Raw genomic sequence first — 13,852 nt, 5'->3', positions numbered from 1 at the left:
ATTATGCAGATATCCCGTGAAACGGCTTTTACGGAAAGCTTTTCAAGGAAGCTTGCTGGAGTTGCTGACTCGCTGAACCGTTACCATTGCTTGGAATTGGAAGGTGGCTCGGCGAGGTTGCCCTTGCGCTTGCGCGGCTCGGGCGCGAGATCCGGCGAATCTCCCTCGTGCCGAAGCTGAAACGGAAGGCAATTAAAAATGAACAGAGACGGCATCCCGGTCCCCGCCGGGCGGCCGGCTCGGCCGTCCTGCCGTTCGTCGCTACGGTCCAGCCAAACGAGCGCCTCGAGATCTGCTCCTTCTTCCCGCCTCTCCCGGGTCAGAAGCCAGAGCTGGCTAATCTCCATCCCGTTCGCTCCCGCCTCCAAACCCCAAACCCCACGCGATCGCGCGCCCAATCACCCGAGGCGATCCCTCGTTGACCCTCCGCAGCGTCCAGATCCGGCGACCGCCGCCTCAAAAGCATTGCCCGAACCCCTCCATAAATCGCCCCGCGGTTCAGTCGACGGACAGCATCCCGCCGCTCTTCGCTCGACCCCTCCACCCGCTCTCCCTCCTCGACCGCCGGCGGATCCGTCCAGGAGCGGCGCATGTGACTTCGACCACAAACGAAGGTGAGCCGCCTCCCGCGAGGTTCTACTTCCACCCCCGTCCCCCCTCTGTTCAGGCGTCAAACTCCGATCTTGGCCCGTGGTTACAGTTCACAGTTGCGACGTGTTCCGCTTCGCTGCTAAAAACTGTAGTGGATATTCCGTGGTCCTGACCGGCGGCTTGCGTCCACCTAACGATCTCCAGTTCCTCCTCTCCGAATCATTTGATGCCATTCCTTCCGTCCGCCACATGTATGCATGTTTCAGCGACTAACTCCAGCGCTTCAATCATAATCATGGCGCGTCGCAGCAGTCGGTTGAGCTGGCTCGATCGCGAGGCCCTCGTCAGCAGCTAGCGAGTGCAGGGGAACACCCCGTGCGCCCACAGCCACTTTTTTAACTTGCGTCACGTCGCGGTAGTTGAGGGGCATCTCTTCTTCCAGTTGAGTTCGCCTCTCCCCACAGGCTGCGCGGGGTGTGGGGGAAGAAGCTCCCCTGTCTTCCTGAGGTAGTGCGTCGCTATGCTAATTTTGTTTCCTTGCGGGCAACTGGCTAGCACGTTCCATGATTGCGACCTCGTCTTGATTGACTTGGCCAAACCGCTTAGGTGTTGTGCTGAATATTCTTGCACAATTCTCTTACCCGTTCTCCGATCTGATGGCCACTGGCTGATGCGCTTGTGACGTGCTCCTACCATGTTTGACTCACATGCCGAACATGGCCGTCGTGGGCAAATGGATCGTTCCGTGTGGCCACCTTATATGAGAGCTTATTAGCTGATTGGCCTTAGCTAGGTGGTTGTTGGCTTGTTGCATACTGGTCTTCGTTCCTCCTTTGCCACCTTAAGCCCTGACCCTCGGCTTTGTTTAGAAGGATACATGCTTCGTTGCTAGAGCGCTTGCTGTTGTTGGATTTGGGCTCGGGATCATGGCTCCTGCTCGGGTTGGCCGGTTCCAGGTATTGCTTCTTCTTCGCTTGGTTTTTCTTCAGTTCTGATGAAATTGTTTCTTGGTTGGCATGGTTGATATGCTACTAGATCTTTCATGAAGTGTTTCTTTCTTGGTGCTGCTATTGTTTCCTCTTCTTCCTTTGACCCTTTTCTTGGGAGCTGAAACCTGTTTTTAGTACTTGTCTGTTTCCTTTTTTGGTTTCGGGCCTTGACCTGCTCGACTGTTTACCATGATTAACCTCTAAAGTTTGCTGAAGATCAAAGGAGAACACATGGAGGTGCACAGTCAGCACAGTTAGCTCGATTTCTAAGGAGTAGTTTTGTACTTTATAGCAATATATAAGAGGATGATTGTTTGCTAGAGACAATTATAGGAAGTGGACGGGTACTTGCTTTCTTTGAGGTGTCCTGTCTGTAAAGTTTCTCCATATTTGTCAGGATCATTCAATCATCACTTTTTTTCTTGGGTTCAGAAAATCAGCTTTGGTTGCTTGTACCTTATGGATCATGCCTTTGAACTACTTTTTTCTCTGAAATATATGGCGTTCGCACATAGGTGCATCCTCGAAGGGAGATTCTTCGTTCAAAGTCAATGCTAGCTTAAATTCAGCAAAAATATGTTGATTATTTTCAGTCGCACGAGTTACTGGGTTTTAGAAGTAAAGCAGATAATCATGTTCATCAGAACTGCTATGTTAACTTACCTTGTACAAATTATGTATGGAACCCAGATCATATCTCTGCACAAAAGTTCGAAGTACTTCTCTGCTCTGTCAGTTACTACACCTGTATATGACATCTAACTGTCTTGGGCTTCTCCAATTGCTTTTTGCATGACTTTCATAGTTGATAAAACTATTTTAAATGATTGCAGATGTCTAATCTCTCAGAGCCCTCAAAAGAAGATGGTTCAGTCGAGAAAACTGGAGCTTGGAATAACACATGGAGCACTCTTATGCGCCACGCTTCAGTCTATGGTGTGGCTGCTGGTTATTGCCTGTCAGCATCTCTGCTCTCCATTATCAACAAATGGGCAATCATGAAGTTTCCCTACCCTGGAGCACTGACAGCCTTACAGTACCTCACTAGTGTTGCTGGAGTTCTCCTGTGTGGACAGCTAAAGCTTATTGAGCCAGATAGGCTGAATTTGAGGACCATGTGGAAGTTCCTACCTGCTGCTGTTATGTTCTACATCTCAATCTTCACAAACAGCGAGCTCCTGATGCATGCCAATGTGGACACTTTCATCGTGTTTCGGTCTGCTGTGCCGATATTTGTGGCCATTGGGGAGACACTTTACCTTCACCAACCATGCCCATCATTCAAGACATGGCTCTCACTTTCCACTATACTTGGTGGAAGTGTGATATATGTTTTCACAGATAACCAGTTCACCCTGACTGCTTACAGCTGGGCAATAGCCTATCTAGCGAGCATGTCTATTGATTTCGTGTACATCAAGCACGTCGTCATGACCATCGGGTTGAACACATGGGGTCTTGTGCTCTACAACAACCTTGAGGCTCTGTTGTTGTTCCCCCTTGAGCTCCTTATAATGGGAGAGTTTAATCAGATGAAGGTCGACAGCTCCAAGATGACAACAAACTGGCTATCGTTCGACGTGGTCCTTCCTGTTGCTCTGTCATGCCTGTTTGGGTTATCTATATCCTTCTTTGGATTCTCCTGCAGACGGGCCATCTCTGCTACTGGATTTACGGTGCTCGGTATAGTGAACAAGCTCCTGACCGTCGTGATCAATCTGCTTATCTGGGACAAGCATGCGTCCCTTGTGGGGACAATTGGGCTCTTGATATGCATGTCTGGTGGTGTTCTCTACCAGCAATCGACCACAAAGCCCAAGGTGCCCAAGATCGAGCCAAAGGAAGAGGACGATGAAGAGGGGCAGAATTTGCTGCAGATTCAGCCCGGGCATGAGAGCAACCCAAGTCAAAAGCATTCCTCATAAGCTTACTTTACCTTCCCTCGGCAACCCATTCGTGGTATATCTCAGATGAGGAATCTTGAACATGCTGTAGAACATCGGTGTTTCAAGAGAAACTAAATTTCATTCTACAATATCTTTGTTATTGTATACTGTTTTTCATTGGTTAGACAGGATTGTGGTGGTGGTGTAGGGTACCAGACACCTCAACATACCAGGGTCGAATCCCATGTATACTGAACCATGTATGCTATTTACCATATTCCAGAAATACAAAGGATGTACTTATTCACTCTGCGGCAATAGTTTTTTCTTCTCCTTTGTGGGTGAAGCAAATTTTGTCTGACTTCATCAGTATTATTCATGGTTCATGAATAGGTAGACATACTCTGACGGCTTATGCAAGTCTGAAACTTCTGATTTTGGTAGTCTTGCTGGTTGGCCAATTATATTGTACTTCCTCCGTTTGGGTGTAAAAGGCCATTTATATTTTGTTGATCAGTTGTTTTTTCTAGAAAACGCACAGGCTATGTGTGTCATTTGTACTAAGACAGAATAGAGTATTTACAAGACAAATGGGATAGGGCGAATGAACAGCAAAAGCCCATAGGATTTTGACATAGTTCCTCGCAAATGTCGGCAAGAGCAGTGTCCGCCCTGGTTTTGTAGATGGCAACCTGTCGGCTGCTAGCCACCTTGTAAAAAAGTTGCGCATTTTGCTCGAGCCAAATGTCGCAGTACATAGATAGAGGACTGGCATGAGGTTGAACTTGACCTGTCATCTCATTAACTGCTGTCCCTGCTTAACATGTCGAATCTAATCAGTTTGAGAAGAGTCACTCCATCAAAAGGGTGGCAGATCATTTCCGGTTGTTGACAACACAGTGGACAGTGCGGTTGGTGCTGCAGCCCTCCACGTTGAAGCCTATTGCATGTCCAACATGGGTCGCAAAGGGCAAGCCAGGCGAAAAGCTTCGCTTGGAGATGGGCTCGCGAAGACAAAAGTCTAAACCGCTTGGGTGAGATGCACACACCTTTCACAAATTAAATACGGAGTAGCACTTAGGGCATGTTTGGTTATCTACATTATTTTTGGCCTGACTGAGCTAATGCAGGCTCTAAACCATGTTCTGCAGTTCGTTTGATTGCAAAACCTCAGACTGCATTAGAGCAGAAACACTAGCATGGTGTTCGGTTACATGCCAGCTCTCCCCCAAACTAGCATGGTATTCGGTTACATGTCAGCTCTCCCACAAACTACATCTGTTTGGTTACATACGGATCAATGGTTTAATCCCACCTCTTCAATATTCCGGTTACATAAGTGTTTGGCAGCCCGCTATCAAGAACAATAGAGCGATGACTGCAAGTTTATAGGGCTAAATGTGCCAAGAAGAAAGGAAGCAGAACGATCACCAAAGAGAAGACATGAGTTTGCTGCAGCGCAGAAGGAACATATATATCACCCATTTGACCCCACAAATAATCACTTACTCAAACACACGTATAAGTTAGTACTCCCTCCGTCTGAAAATACTTGTCATCAAAATGAATAAAAAGAGATGTATCTAGAACTAAAATATGTCTAAATACATCCCCTTTTATCCATTTTGATGACAAGTATTTCCGGACAAAGGGAGTATTTCATGTGGCAACACACAGGTATTTTGATAATATAATAGATTCCTTGGTGCCAGTGTTCACTCCGACAACTAGCTCATTATATTTTCCTTTGAGAAATCTCACATATTATTGTCTATCATCTATAGCCAATCTAATAATCCATTATAGTTCCCCGCAAAAAAATAAAATCCATTATAGTTAGCTATAGAGGTATACCACACAATTTATACCTGGCCCACCTCTTTAACTTATTAACATGCCATGTCTGACTATAAATTACAACATTCTTATCTTCTTTCTTCTCCCTCTCTACTTAACACAAATCTGTTGTGGCAACTCCTATAGCTCGCTTGCATCATTTTTTTATACTTGCTCCAACAACCGATTACGTCCGGTCAAATTAGCACCAGCCCATAAGTTCGACAGATTTAGCCTCTTTTATCATATACGAAAGTTGCAAAACTAAATTGATTATATATAAGCTACATAAAAAAAGCAACAGTTTCTGTATCAAAATACAAAACGAATATGACCACTCCCAAGCAACTCTTTCTAGACATTAATACATGCGAAACAACACAGAGAAATGGTCAGATATACTGCCATTTGACTCCAACATAGAGAAGGGATTCCGTCAACTAATGCAATTGACACTAAAAAGAGAACTAGATAAAGAAACGCCTCGCATTTGCTCTCTGCATAATGCCTTGTCCCAGACAACACACCTGATGCATTTGATTACCTTCTTGCGAAATGATTAAAGCACTACTGGGGTGCGGCCAATGCCTTGGGCTTCGGCTTAACCTCCACTTCATTCACCCCACGGATAAATATTGCATCAGGCTCGTGGCTGGAAATCGCAAAAGAGCCAGTAGGTCAACTCTGTGTTCTGTTAGTGAGCAGTGACAGAAAATTGTAAGCGAAGTTCAGTCTTACGGTTTCTCTCCCTCTTCGTAACCATAGCTTGATGCCACAGCAAGCAGATGCCCATCCTTGCTGAACGACAGAGCAGCAATGCTTGACGCGTACTTTGAGTACTGCGATGAAAGTATAAGATCATGAACACCCAGGCCACTTCAGATAATCGTACTACCAAAGCAAAACTATCACCCAGTTACCTGATACAATCTCTTCTTGTTTGTGCCATCCCACACGTTCACAAATCCATCATGGCCTCCAGTGGCAAATGTGCCGTATCTGCAGACAATACATAACAGTGCAAGAAACTGAGAACAGATAATCCTATGAGAGATCACCAAGCAAATTAAACACTGAAACTTTACATTGGATGGAATGCAATGGCATTGACAGGATAAACAGTGTCCCTGCCAGACTCAGATTTCCGGTGACACTTGAAAGCATACCTGAAAAGGAAATTAACCATTGAGTAAACAAGTATTTTAAACTGGACAGCCAGTTTCACCATAGTTCAGTGTAGGCTGCATGGGAAAGTAAGCGGACTGTCTCTTTGAGTTAATAACTTTGCAGGAAAGGGGTGAGCACTGCAGAGTGATTGCCAATGCACAACTAAAGGCTAGGTTATAGTGTTGAATCGTTGACTGCCAGTTGTACATTAAAATGGTATGACATATGAGCTTGCTCGCTTGAATAGTGATTGATCATATAGAAAGTCAAGGTCGCTATACTGCCTTTACCAACGCAAAGCATAATTCAAAAAACTAAGAAAACAATCCAGGTTGGAGCCTTGCAGTTTATGCTACCACTGGTGATGAACAAGTTTAACCAGCCCGCCACTATGGTCCAGTACGTTGACCTCTGGCGTCGGCTCCGGCACACTCCCCTCCCGGCGACCCCTGATGTGCTTCATTGGCGTTGGACTGACTCTGGACAGTACTTGACTAGCTCCTGCTACGAAGCGCTATTGCTGGGTGACACGCAGACCCCGCATTGGCACCTCATGTGAAAGACGTGGGTACCTTTGCGTGTTGCGTTCTTCATCTGGCTTGCCCTCCAGAACACATGCTGCACTGCAGACCGCCTTGCCTGTAGGTGCCTCCCCATGCCAACCGGTGCATCCTTTGCGACCAGGAGACTGAGGACATGCGGCAAATCCTCATGGGTTGCTGCACCTTCTCCCATCAGGTGTAGCACAAGATCCTTTCCTGGTGTCGTACCACGGCACACCCTCCCCATCCGGAGCTACCCTTCTTGGACTGGTGGATGGTCTCTTGGGATCATGCCCCCTGCCTTGCGCAAGGGGATCTCCTTGCTTCTTCTGCTAACTGCTTGGTGGCTTCAGAAGCATTGGAATGGATGCATCTTCGATGCCTTGATGTCCTCCATTGCACACCTTGTCCGAACTATCGAGGAAGCTAGACTTTGGGCTAGAGGTGGAGCCAGGGGGCTCAACCTACTGTTACCCGAGACATAGACCTTATATCTGTACGGCTGAGCATCCCTTTTTCTTGTTCTGCTCATGCGCTCGCAACCACGCCAGATAGTGTGCGTGGTTTTGCGAGTTACACCTTGTAATTGTTTCACTCTCTACCTATCAATGAAATGGCACGGAAAAAAACAAGTCTGACCACTCTTTTCAGTGTTCTGCATTTCTAATATAAATAAATAAAAGGTGTGTTGTATCTTGGTGGGATTGTGGACATGCTACGGTCATCGTCAAGATATCAAGCCAGCTGGAGCGGAGTGCCTACTTGGTTGGCTGAGTGTGTTGAACACACCGCTATCCACTCAGGGCTCATAACTGGGACATACCTGCCTACCCTTCTCTCTCATCACTGAATGCCTGAGCTCCTACGAAGTTCCTAACAAAAACTTAAAGGCAGCTAAGACTGCCACAGAAAGGTACTTATGGTAGAGTAAACTTCCATTATGATGTGTCAAACACCACCTGGGGTTGAATTTCAAATTTCCGTAAAACAGTACACATAATGCCACACAAAAATTTAGTTTTTATAATTTCCATGTTAAATTTGTAGTCCAAACCAAAGTGATTTCCTCTATCACCTACATATTGTTTGAACTAGATATGATCTGCATGAAAGGATGACAAAATACTACTCCCTTCATTCCCTTAAGAGCATCTCCAATAGATGATGTAAAACAGGGCACCAAATTGTGGTTCGAGCAAAATTTGCATCACCTAAAAGTGCTTTTTTACATCACCAAAACCTCCAACTCCAATAGATGATGTAAAATAGGTGTTGCAAAATACATCACGGTTGTCTTCTTGTGGGTGCCCTATTTTACATCATCTGTTGGAGCACAGAGTGATGTAAAAACGTCACTTGGTGTTGCAAATTTTGCTCCAGCCATGTGGTCCTCTGGTGATGCAAAACTTGCTCGAGCAGCCCAAGTGATGCAAATTTGCATCACTTGGCGGCCTATTTTACATCACGCCCCATCCCTCAAGTAAAAATATTTGCATCTAAATCATCTATTGGAGCAGTGTCTTTGCCTTCTCGTGATGTAAAAAGTGGCCCCGGTCTATTTTACATCATCTACTGGAGATGCTCTAAGGTAGATAGACTTGTTTATTTTTTTGGTAAAATTTCCATTAATGAAGGCGCTGCGCTATTTTAGCACTAAACCTGCCGAAAATACCACAAAGTCACACACACACAGACGCTGCAGCTGAATTCTCCGCCTTCCATGCTGGCCTTTAGTGCTACAGAACCATTTGCTTCTCTCGCCATATCCCACACCCACGAATAAATGGAAAAATCAATTGGTCTTGCATGTGCCCAACAAAGCAATGACGGCTCATATTGGCTCATGCATGCTGCATGCAAAGAGTATGGTGGGGTTCATGTGCTGGGCTAATAACTACTAAAGCATGTGATTAACCAGGGGTAAAAAGGTCAAAATCTCCTTGGTCTTAACAAAACAAATTTCACACCCTCGTTTGAGGAACAGAGGGAGTAAGATACAATCAAATACATTAGCAAGCTACAGAAGCTTAAAGAATTCTTAATCGGTTATTTAAACTGTGTTATGCTCCAAGAAACGAATATTAGAAAGCATTGAAGCAAGTGTGAATGTAAAATGATTACAAATACATAAGAAGATGTCTTGAACCTACGGTGCCGAGAACATACTTTTTAGATTGTGCAGACTCAGACAGGTCGAAGAACTCCATAGACACTCGTCCTTCGACAGAACTTAGAGCATACCCTGAAGCAAGCAGGATTTCAGAAGGTTAGTCTAAATCAAGGCTGCTTGAGCCGCATAATTGTTGCAGTTCATACATTACTCTGGTAAGCATACTGATGGCTACAGCCACTTATGTATTGGTACTTGCTAAGGTTCAAAATACAGTCATTACATTTTCCCAAGTGGAAGTAACCGTATAACTGCATAGCTCATTCCTATTTTTGTGCTTCTATAGATAAATTTAGCCAGCTTTGTAATGTTCAAATTCATGTATTAGCGTCATCTAGCACTAATAAACGTTTCATTTTTTTAATAATTTAACCTGGAGGAGCATATTCCATAAGATTCAAATCAAAATCTACAGAACGAAGCTTAGCTTATGCAATTCAGGTTCATGACTTTTCTCATTTGCCCACTGGAAAGATTGAATTTATAAAGTATTTAGAAGCTCAAGCACAACCGGAGAGACCTAGGGTGGCTTTCAAAAGAAAGCACAAATATTGCGGTTTATCAAAAGCAACCACATGACGATAATGTACACAATGTTTCTTTATGGTTGAAATAAGGGTGACAATGGGAAACATGCAGTCGTGCAGTGCAACTACAGTAAAGAGAGAACAAGTTACCTGTTCCGTTGGGGAAACATCGGACGCAGCGTGTTTGATATTTCAAAGACGATTCCCTTTTTTGCTCAGGTTGAGACATATTGCGCAAATCATAAATACTGACATGCCTTCCTGCTGTTGCAACAACCAACCTATTTCCTACCAGTGACATAGAATATACACGCTCTGGTTGAGCATATGTCCCAACAAGTGTACGCTCTGGTCCGCTAACTCCTCTGGGATCCCAGCATTTAATTGTCTTGTCCCAGCTGCCAGTTATGACTTGTCCTAAATGGATAAATATACAGACTGAAAGTCAAAATTCTTATTCTGTTCATGTATCAAATTATCTCACACTAGCCAGATAATAGTTTTGGAAATCATTTTAGACAATATTTGACATAACCTACAAATATTTAGAACAACATTTAAAAATTAGTAAGCACACTTGCCCAGTCTGTCTTTCAGTCAGGATCAATGAATATGGGCCTGGAACATTGGATTTTACCCTTTTCTCATATGAAACATTTGGCATACATAGAATTTCCATGTCCTGTCTGTTTTAGTTAAATCATCAGGTACAAATTCAAACACAAGAACTTTCTTCGCATTTTTAAAATGTGTTTCTCAGTAAATTTATTGTAATAGTTTGTATGTGGTTCAAATCACAAAAAGTTCAAACACAAACATATATGGTACTAGATGATTCAACTAAAACAAAATTCCCATGAATTTCCAATCCCTCTACTAAAACTTGTAGAAGGGTTTCTTTGACAACAACTCTCATGAGTACTAATCAGAAAAAAAACTCTCATGAGAGTCAACCCCACAGAATAATGGGAATTCGAATTCCCAAAAACATTGCCCTTAAATTAAGGCCAATGGAGGCTACACTGACGTACCCAAATTTATAGGTGGCAATTCGAAGTGAACAAATACCAACCAAATATTCCAACACACAACAGGACAAACCAAATCAATACTAGGCCAAGTAGAAATGACTATCTAGAAGAAAGATATTTCCAGTTATCATAATGTACAATGAAATGGATATCCCCTGAACATGCATCCAAATGGATAAAGCAATGTCAAGAAGCCAGACAGCATGAAAAAGCCGTATAATCAAAGTAAAAATTAGAAACTAAGATCATTCTATACAAGATTAGATGTGCAAAAATATAGTCATTAAGAATAAAACATGAATTCAGTTAGCAATGTGCTATGTGTACTGATCTCTAAGAAAATCAACTGCATCCTTAATGATGATATGATTAATGCAGTAAATAACCTTTGGTTTGACTGAATCAATTTGCATCAGTATTTGTCCGGAAAATGTACGTCCAAAAACATAAACGCAAGAGCAATCCAATAGGATGTAGTTACAAGTACCTGCAGCATAAGAGTACTCCACACAGCGAACTGGAGCATCATGACGCCCCAGAACATCCTCCTTTGACGAAGTAAATGATAATCTGGGATAGTTATTTGAGCATGTTTCTTTTAGTCTTACTAAATCTTGACATAACTAATAATAACAGGAGGGAATCAACGATACATTTTTTATTCACAAACAACATTCAGATAGTAATGTCGCTACTCTTGCCTGCCAGCATTCAATTGACAACAAATCAAAATATGGGCACATTGCTCGTAAGTCTTACATGAAGCACTCAAATTAAGACTCATGCACCACTAATAATCTTAAGGGGGACTGGACAATTTTCCCACCATAAATATTTTTATGTGTGATTCTGCAACAAGGTCTAATCAGCATACAATTTATATAATGATCAGGACCCAGAACTCATCGACCCTTGAGATGTTGATGCGTCTTCGTCACCATGCGTCTTCTCCTAGGGACGCGTTGCAGCAGGTGCCTTGATGCCCACAGGAGGCTGGGATGATCCAATTTTTACTCTTTCGAGATGCAGTCGTTGTGTGTTTGTTCGGCTCAAGCCATGGCCCCCTCGTGGGTTTGTATGTGTGTGCTCTTGAGCCATGGCCCTTTCGTGGGTTTGTGTGTTTGTTCAGCTCTTGAGCCACGGCCCCCTCATGGGTTTGTATCCGTGAGTGTGCACTTGAGCCGTGGCCCCTTGTGTGTGTGTGTGTGTGTGTGTGTGTGTGTGTGTGTGTGTGTGCACGCCCGCGTTTCTGCACGTTGAACTTCTTTTACAAACTTAATTGGTTCACTCTTTCTTTGTAGTTAAGTGATAATGTTTGGTATAATCAATCTCTTTAAAAGAAACTATCCGGGAAGATGCCTCTTTAAAAGAAAATCAATCTCCACAGCTATAACATATCTACAGCCCTATCTTGTAATTTGAGTACTACCAATAACTTGCTAAGTGCTAAGTAGCACTAACAGATAAAAACATTGAAGTAAATCAGAGTTACTAAATGACAGTTAGTGAAATTGCTTCTTTATATGCACTTCCCACCTTATGGCGCTGGAACTAGTGTATGTGGCAACATACATGCACCTATATCCAAGCAACTAGGTCCCTTTCATAGATTGTTTTTACAACACAAACCTTATAGAGAGCGTTCACCAAAAATAAAAAATGAATCACATCGCTTCCTCACCAACGAAACACAGCCTAGGCATCCCGTACTGGTTGCAGATCTATAACCCAATCGATTACACGAACGGCCCTGCCAACTCCACAAATCGAATGCAAAAGGCGCAGAAAACAAAACACAACAGCCCTCACCTCCGCACGGTGTGGTCGGCGCCAGCACTGAACCCCGAGGAGTCGTCGTGGAAGCAGCAGTCGAGCACAGGCCCGGGGTGCGCGAACTCCCCTTTGAGCAGATTCGCCTCGGCGTCGTATAGCCGAACCGTCTGGAACAGAGCGCAAGCACCCAAACGAGGTCAGATCGGCCGGATCAGGCGGCTAGGGTTTACCACGCCTTGCCGGAACAGAGGAACGGAGGGGGAGCGCGCGGCGGCTGACCTTGTCCCAGGAGGAAACGAGGAGGTGGTCGCTGTGGTTGGAGAAACGGAGGTTGGAGATGCCGTCCGACGGCGGGTTGGCGAGCTCCCTGCCGCTGCCCATAGCTGAGGCTGCTGCGCCGGGTGCGTCGCTCATGGTGGGAGGGGGGAGGAAAAGGAATCGGGTCGGGTATTTGGTGCAGGGGGGCGGAAACGGTGGGGGGATTCGAAATTTGAATCCAGAACGGGCGGAGCGAGGAGAACGGGAGGGCGGCGCGGAACGGGGAACGGAGGCTGCGGGAGGAAAAAGAAGGCTGGAGAAGATGCCATTGCGTCATAGCCTGGATTTTCTCTCTTTGATTTTTTAGCACATCGTGGACTTTTCCTTTTTTTTGTGAGGGGTTCGTGGACTTTTCCTTGAGAGAGCTTCGGCGCACATGTATCCGCTTTGTGGGCCGGCCCAGCAATTCGCCACGCTGGCTCGCTCCTTCCCGCAGTCTCTCGTGCGATCGGATTTTTTTTTTGCTCGCTTCTTGTTTACGATCGTCTCCTGGTGTTGTCGGTCTGAACTCTGTAGTCTCAGAGAAAACCTATTTTTTCTGTTAGTTTTAAATTTTCTGGTGAAATAAAAAAACAGTGTGGGTTCTAAAAAAAGTTCATGGATGTGGAAAATTTTCATGGAATTCAAAAAGTTTGCTGAATTCGAAAAAAAAACTCATGGAATTTGAATGATGTTTGTGAACAATTTTCAACAAATGCGCAAATTTGAAAACAAATCATAGTTTGGAACAAAACCTGAATTTAAAAAATTACATATTTTTTTAAAAAATACATATTTTTTTAAAAAAACATAACATTTGAAGAAGGTTCAGGAATTTGAAAACGTTGTCGAATTTGAAAAAAAAAACAAAAAAATTGAAAAAGTGTTCGTGAATCTGAAAAAGTTCTCAAATTTGAAACAAGTTTATAAATTTGAAAAAAATTGTAAATTTGAAAAGGGTTCACAATATTGGAAAAGGTTTTGTGAATTTTAAAAGTTTAAATATTTGAAAAAGGTTCACGAGTTTGAAAAGTTCATAAATT

At 43.9% G+C, this 13,852-nt stretch overlaps 2 protein-coding genes across 4 annotated transcripts; one reads left to right on the top strand and one right to left on the bottom strand.

Annotated features, from left to right (window-relative positions):
* The first annotated feature begins 262 nt into the window (after window positions 1-262).
* LOC119284927 (GDP-mannose transporter GONST3-like) lies at window positions 263-3,776 on the top strand. 3 transcript variants are annotated; one of them, XM_037564114.1, is made up of 3 exons: window positions 263-614; window positions 1,461-1,547; window positions 2,414-3,776. In XM_037564114.1, the coding sequence occupies exons 2-3, from the start codon at window positions 1,518-1,520 to the stop codon at window positions 3,503-3,505; spliced, it is 1,122 nt and encodes a 373-aa protein (XP_037420011.1). In that variant the 5' UTR covers window positions 263-614; window positions 1,461-1,517; the 3' UTR covers window positions 3,506-3,776. The 3 variants fall into 3 exon arrangements, with proteins under 3 accessions (XP_037420011.1, XP_037420013.1, XP_037420012.1); XM_037564115.1 differs by lacking the exon at window positions 263-614 and adding an exon at window positions 1,081-1,098; XM_037564116.1 differs by lacking the exon at window positions 1,461-1,547 and having other exon boundaries at window positions 264-614.
* A 1,772-nt stretch (window positions 3,777-5,548) lies between these two features.
* LOC119284926 (mitotic checkpoint protein BUB3.2-like) lies at window positions 5,549-13,080 on the bottom strand. The gene is made up of 9 exons (XM_037564113.1): window positions 12,792-13,080; window positions 12,549-12,679; window positions 11,227-11,309; window positions 9,859-10,125; window positions 9,178-9,253; window positions 6,388-6,468; window positions 6,223-6,301; window positions 6,041-6,141; window positions 5,549-5,954 (listed from the first exon to the last, which is right to left on the bottom strand). The coding sequence occupies exons 1-9, from the start codon at window positions 12,924-12,926 to the stop codon at window positions 5,870-5,872; spliced, it is 1,038 nt and encodes a 345-aa protein (XP_037420010.1). The 5' UTR covers window positions 12,927-13,080; the 3' UTR covers window positions 5,549-5,869.
* Window positions 13,081-13,852: the final 772 nt, after the last annotated feature.

The sequence above is a fragment of the Triticum dicoccoides genome, chromosome 4A, assembly GCF_002162155.2.
Source record: "Triticum dicoccoides isolate Atlit2015 ecotype Zavitan chromosome 4A, WEW_v2.0, whole genome shotgun sequence".
NCBI lineage: Eukaryota > Viridiplantae > Streptophyta > Magnoliopsida > Poales > Poaceae > Triticum > Triticum dicoccoides.
This window is presented reverse-complemented; position numbering and strand designations above follow the sequence as displayed.

Bases quoted from the DNA above. Each gene is read 5' to 3' on its own strand.
- LOC119284927 (XM_037564114.1), top strand. From the start codon at position 1,518: ATGGCTCCTGCTCGGGTTGGCCGGTTCCAG. The intron at 1,548-2,413 runs GTATTGCTTCTT...AAATGATTGCAG, and splicing joins CTCGGGTTGGCCGGTTCCAG to ATGTCTAATCTCTCAGAGCC.
- LOC119284926 (XM_037564113.1), bottom strand. From the start codon at position 12,926: ATGAGCGACGCACCCGGCGCAGCAGCCTCAGCTATGGGCAGCGGCAGG. The intron at 10,126-11,226 runs GTACTTGTAACT...TTATCCATTTAG, and splicing joins GGAGTACTCTTATGCTGCAG to GACAAGTCATAACTGGCAGC. The intron at 6,302-6,387 runs GTAAAGTTTCAG...TATTGTCTGCAG, and splicing joins GCCATTGCATTCCATCCAAT to ATACGGCACATTTGCCACTG.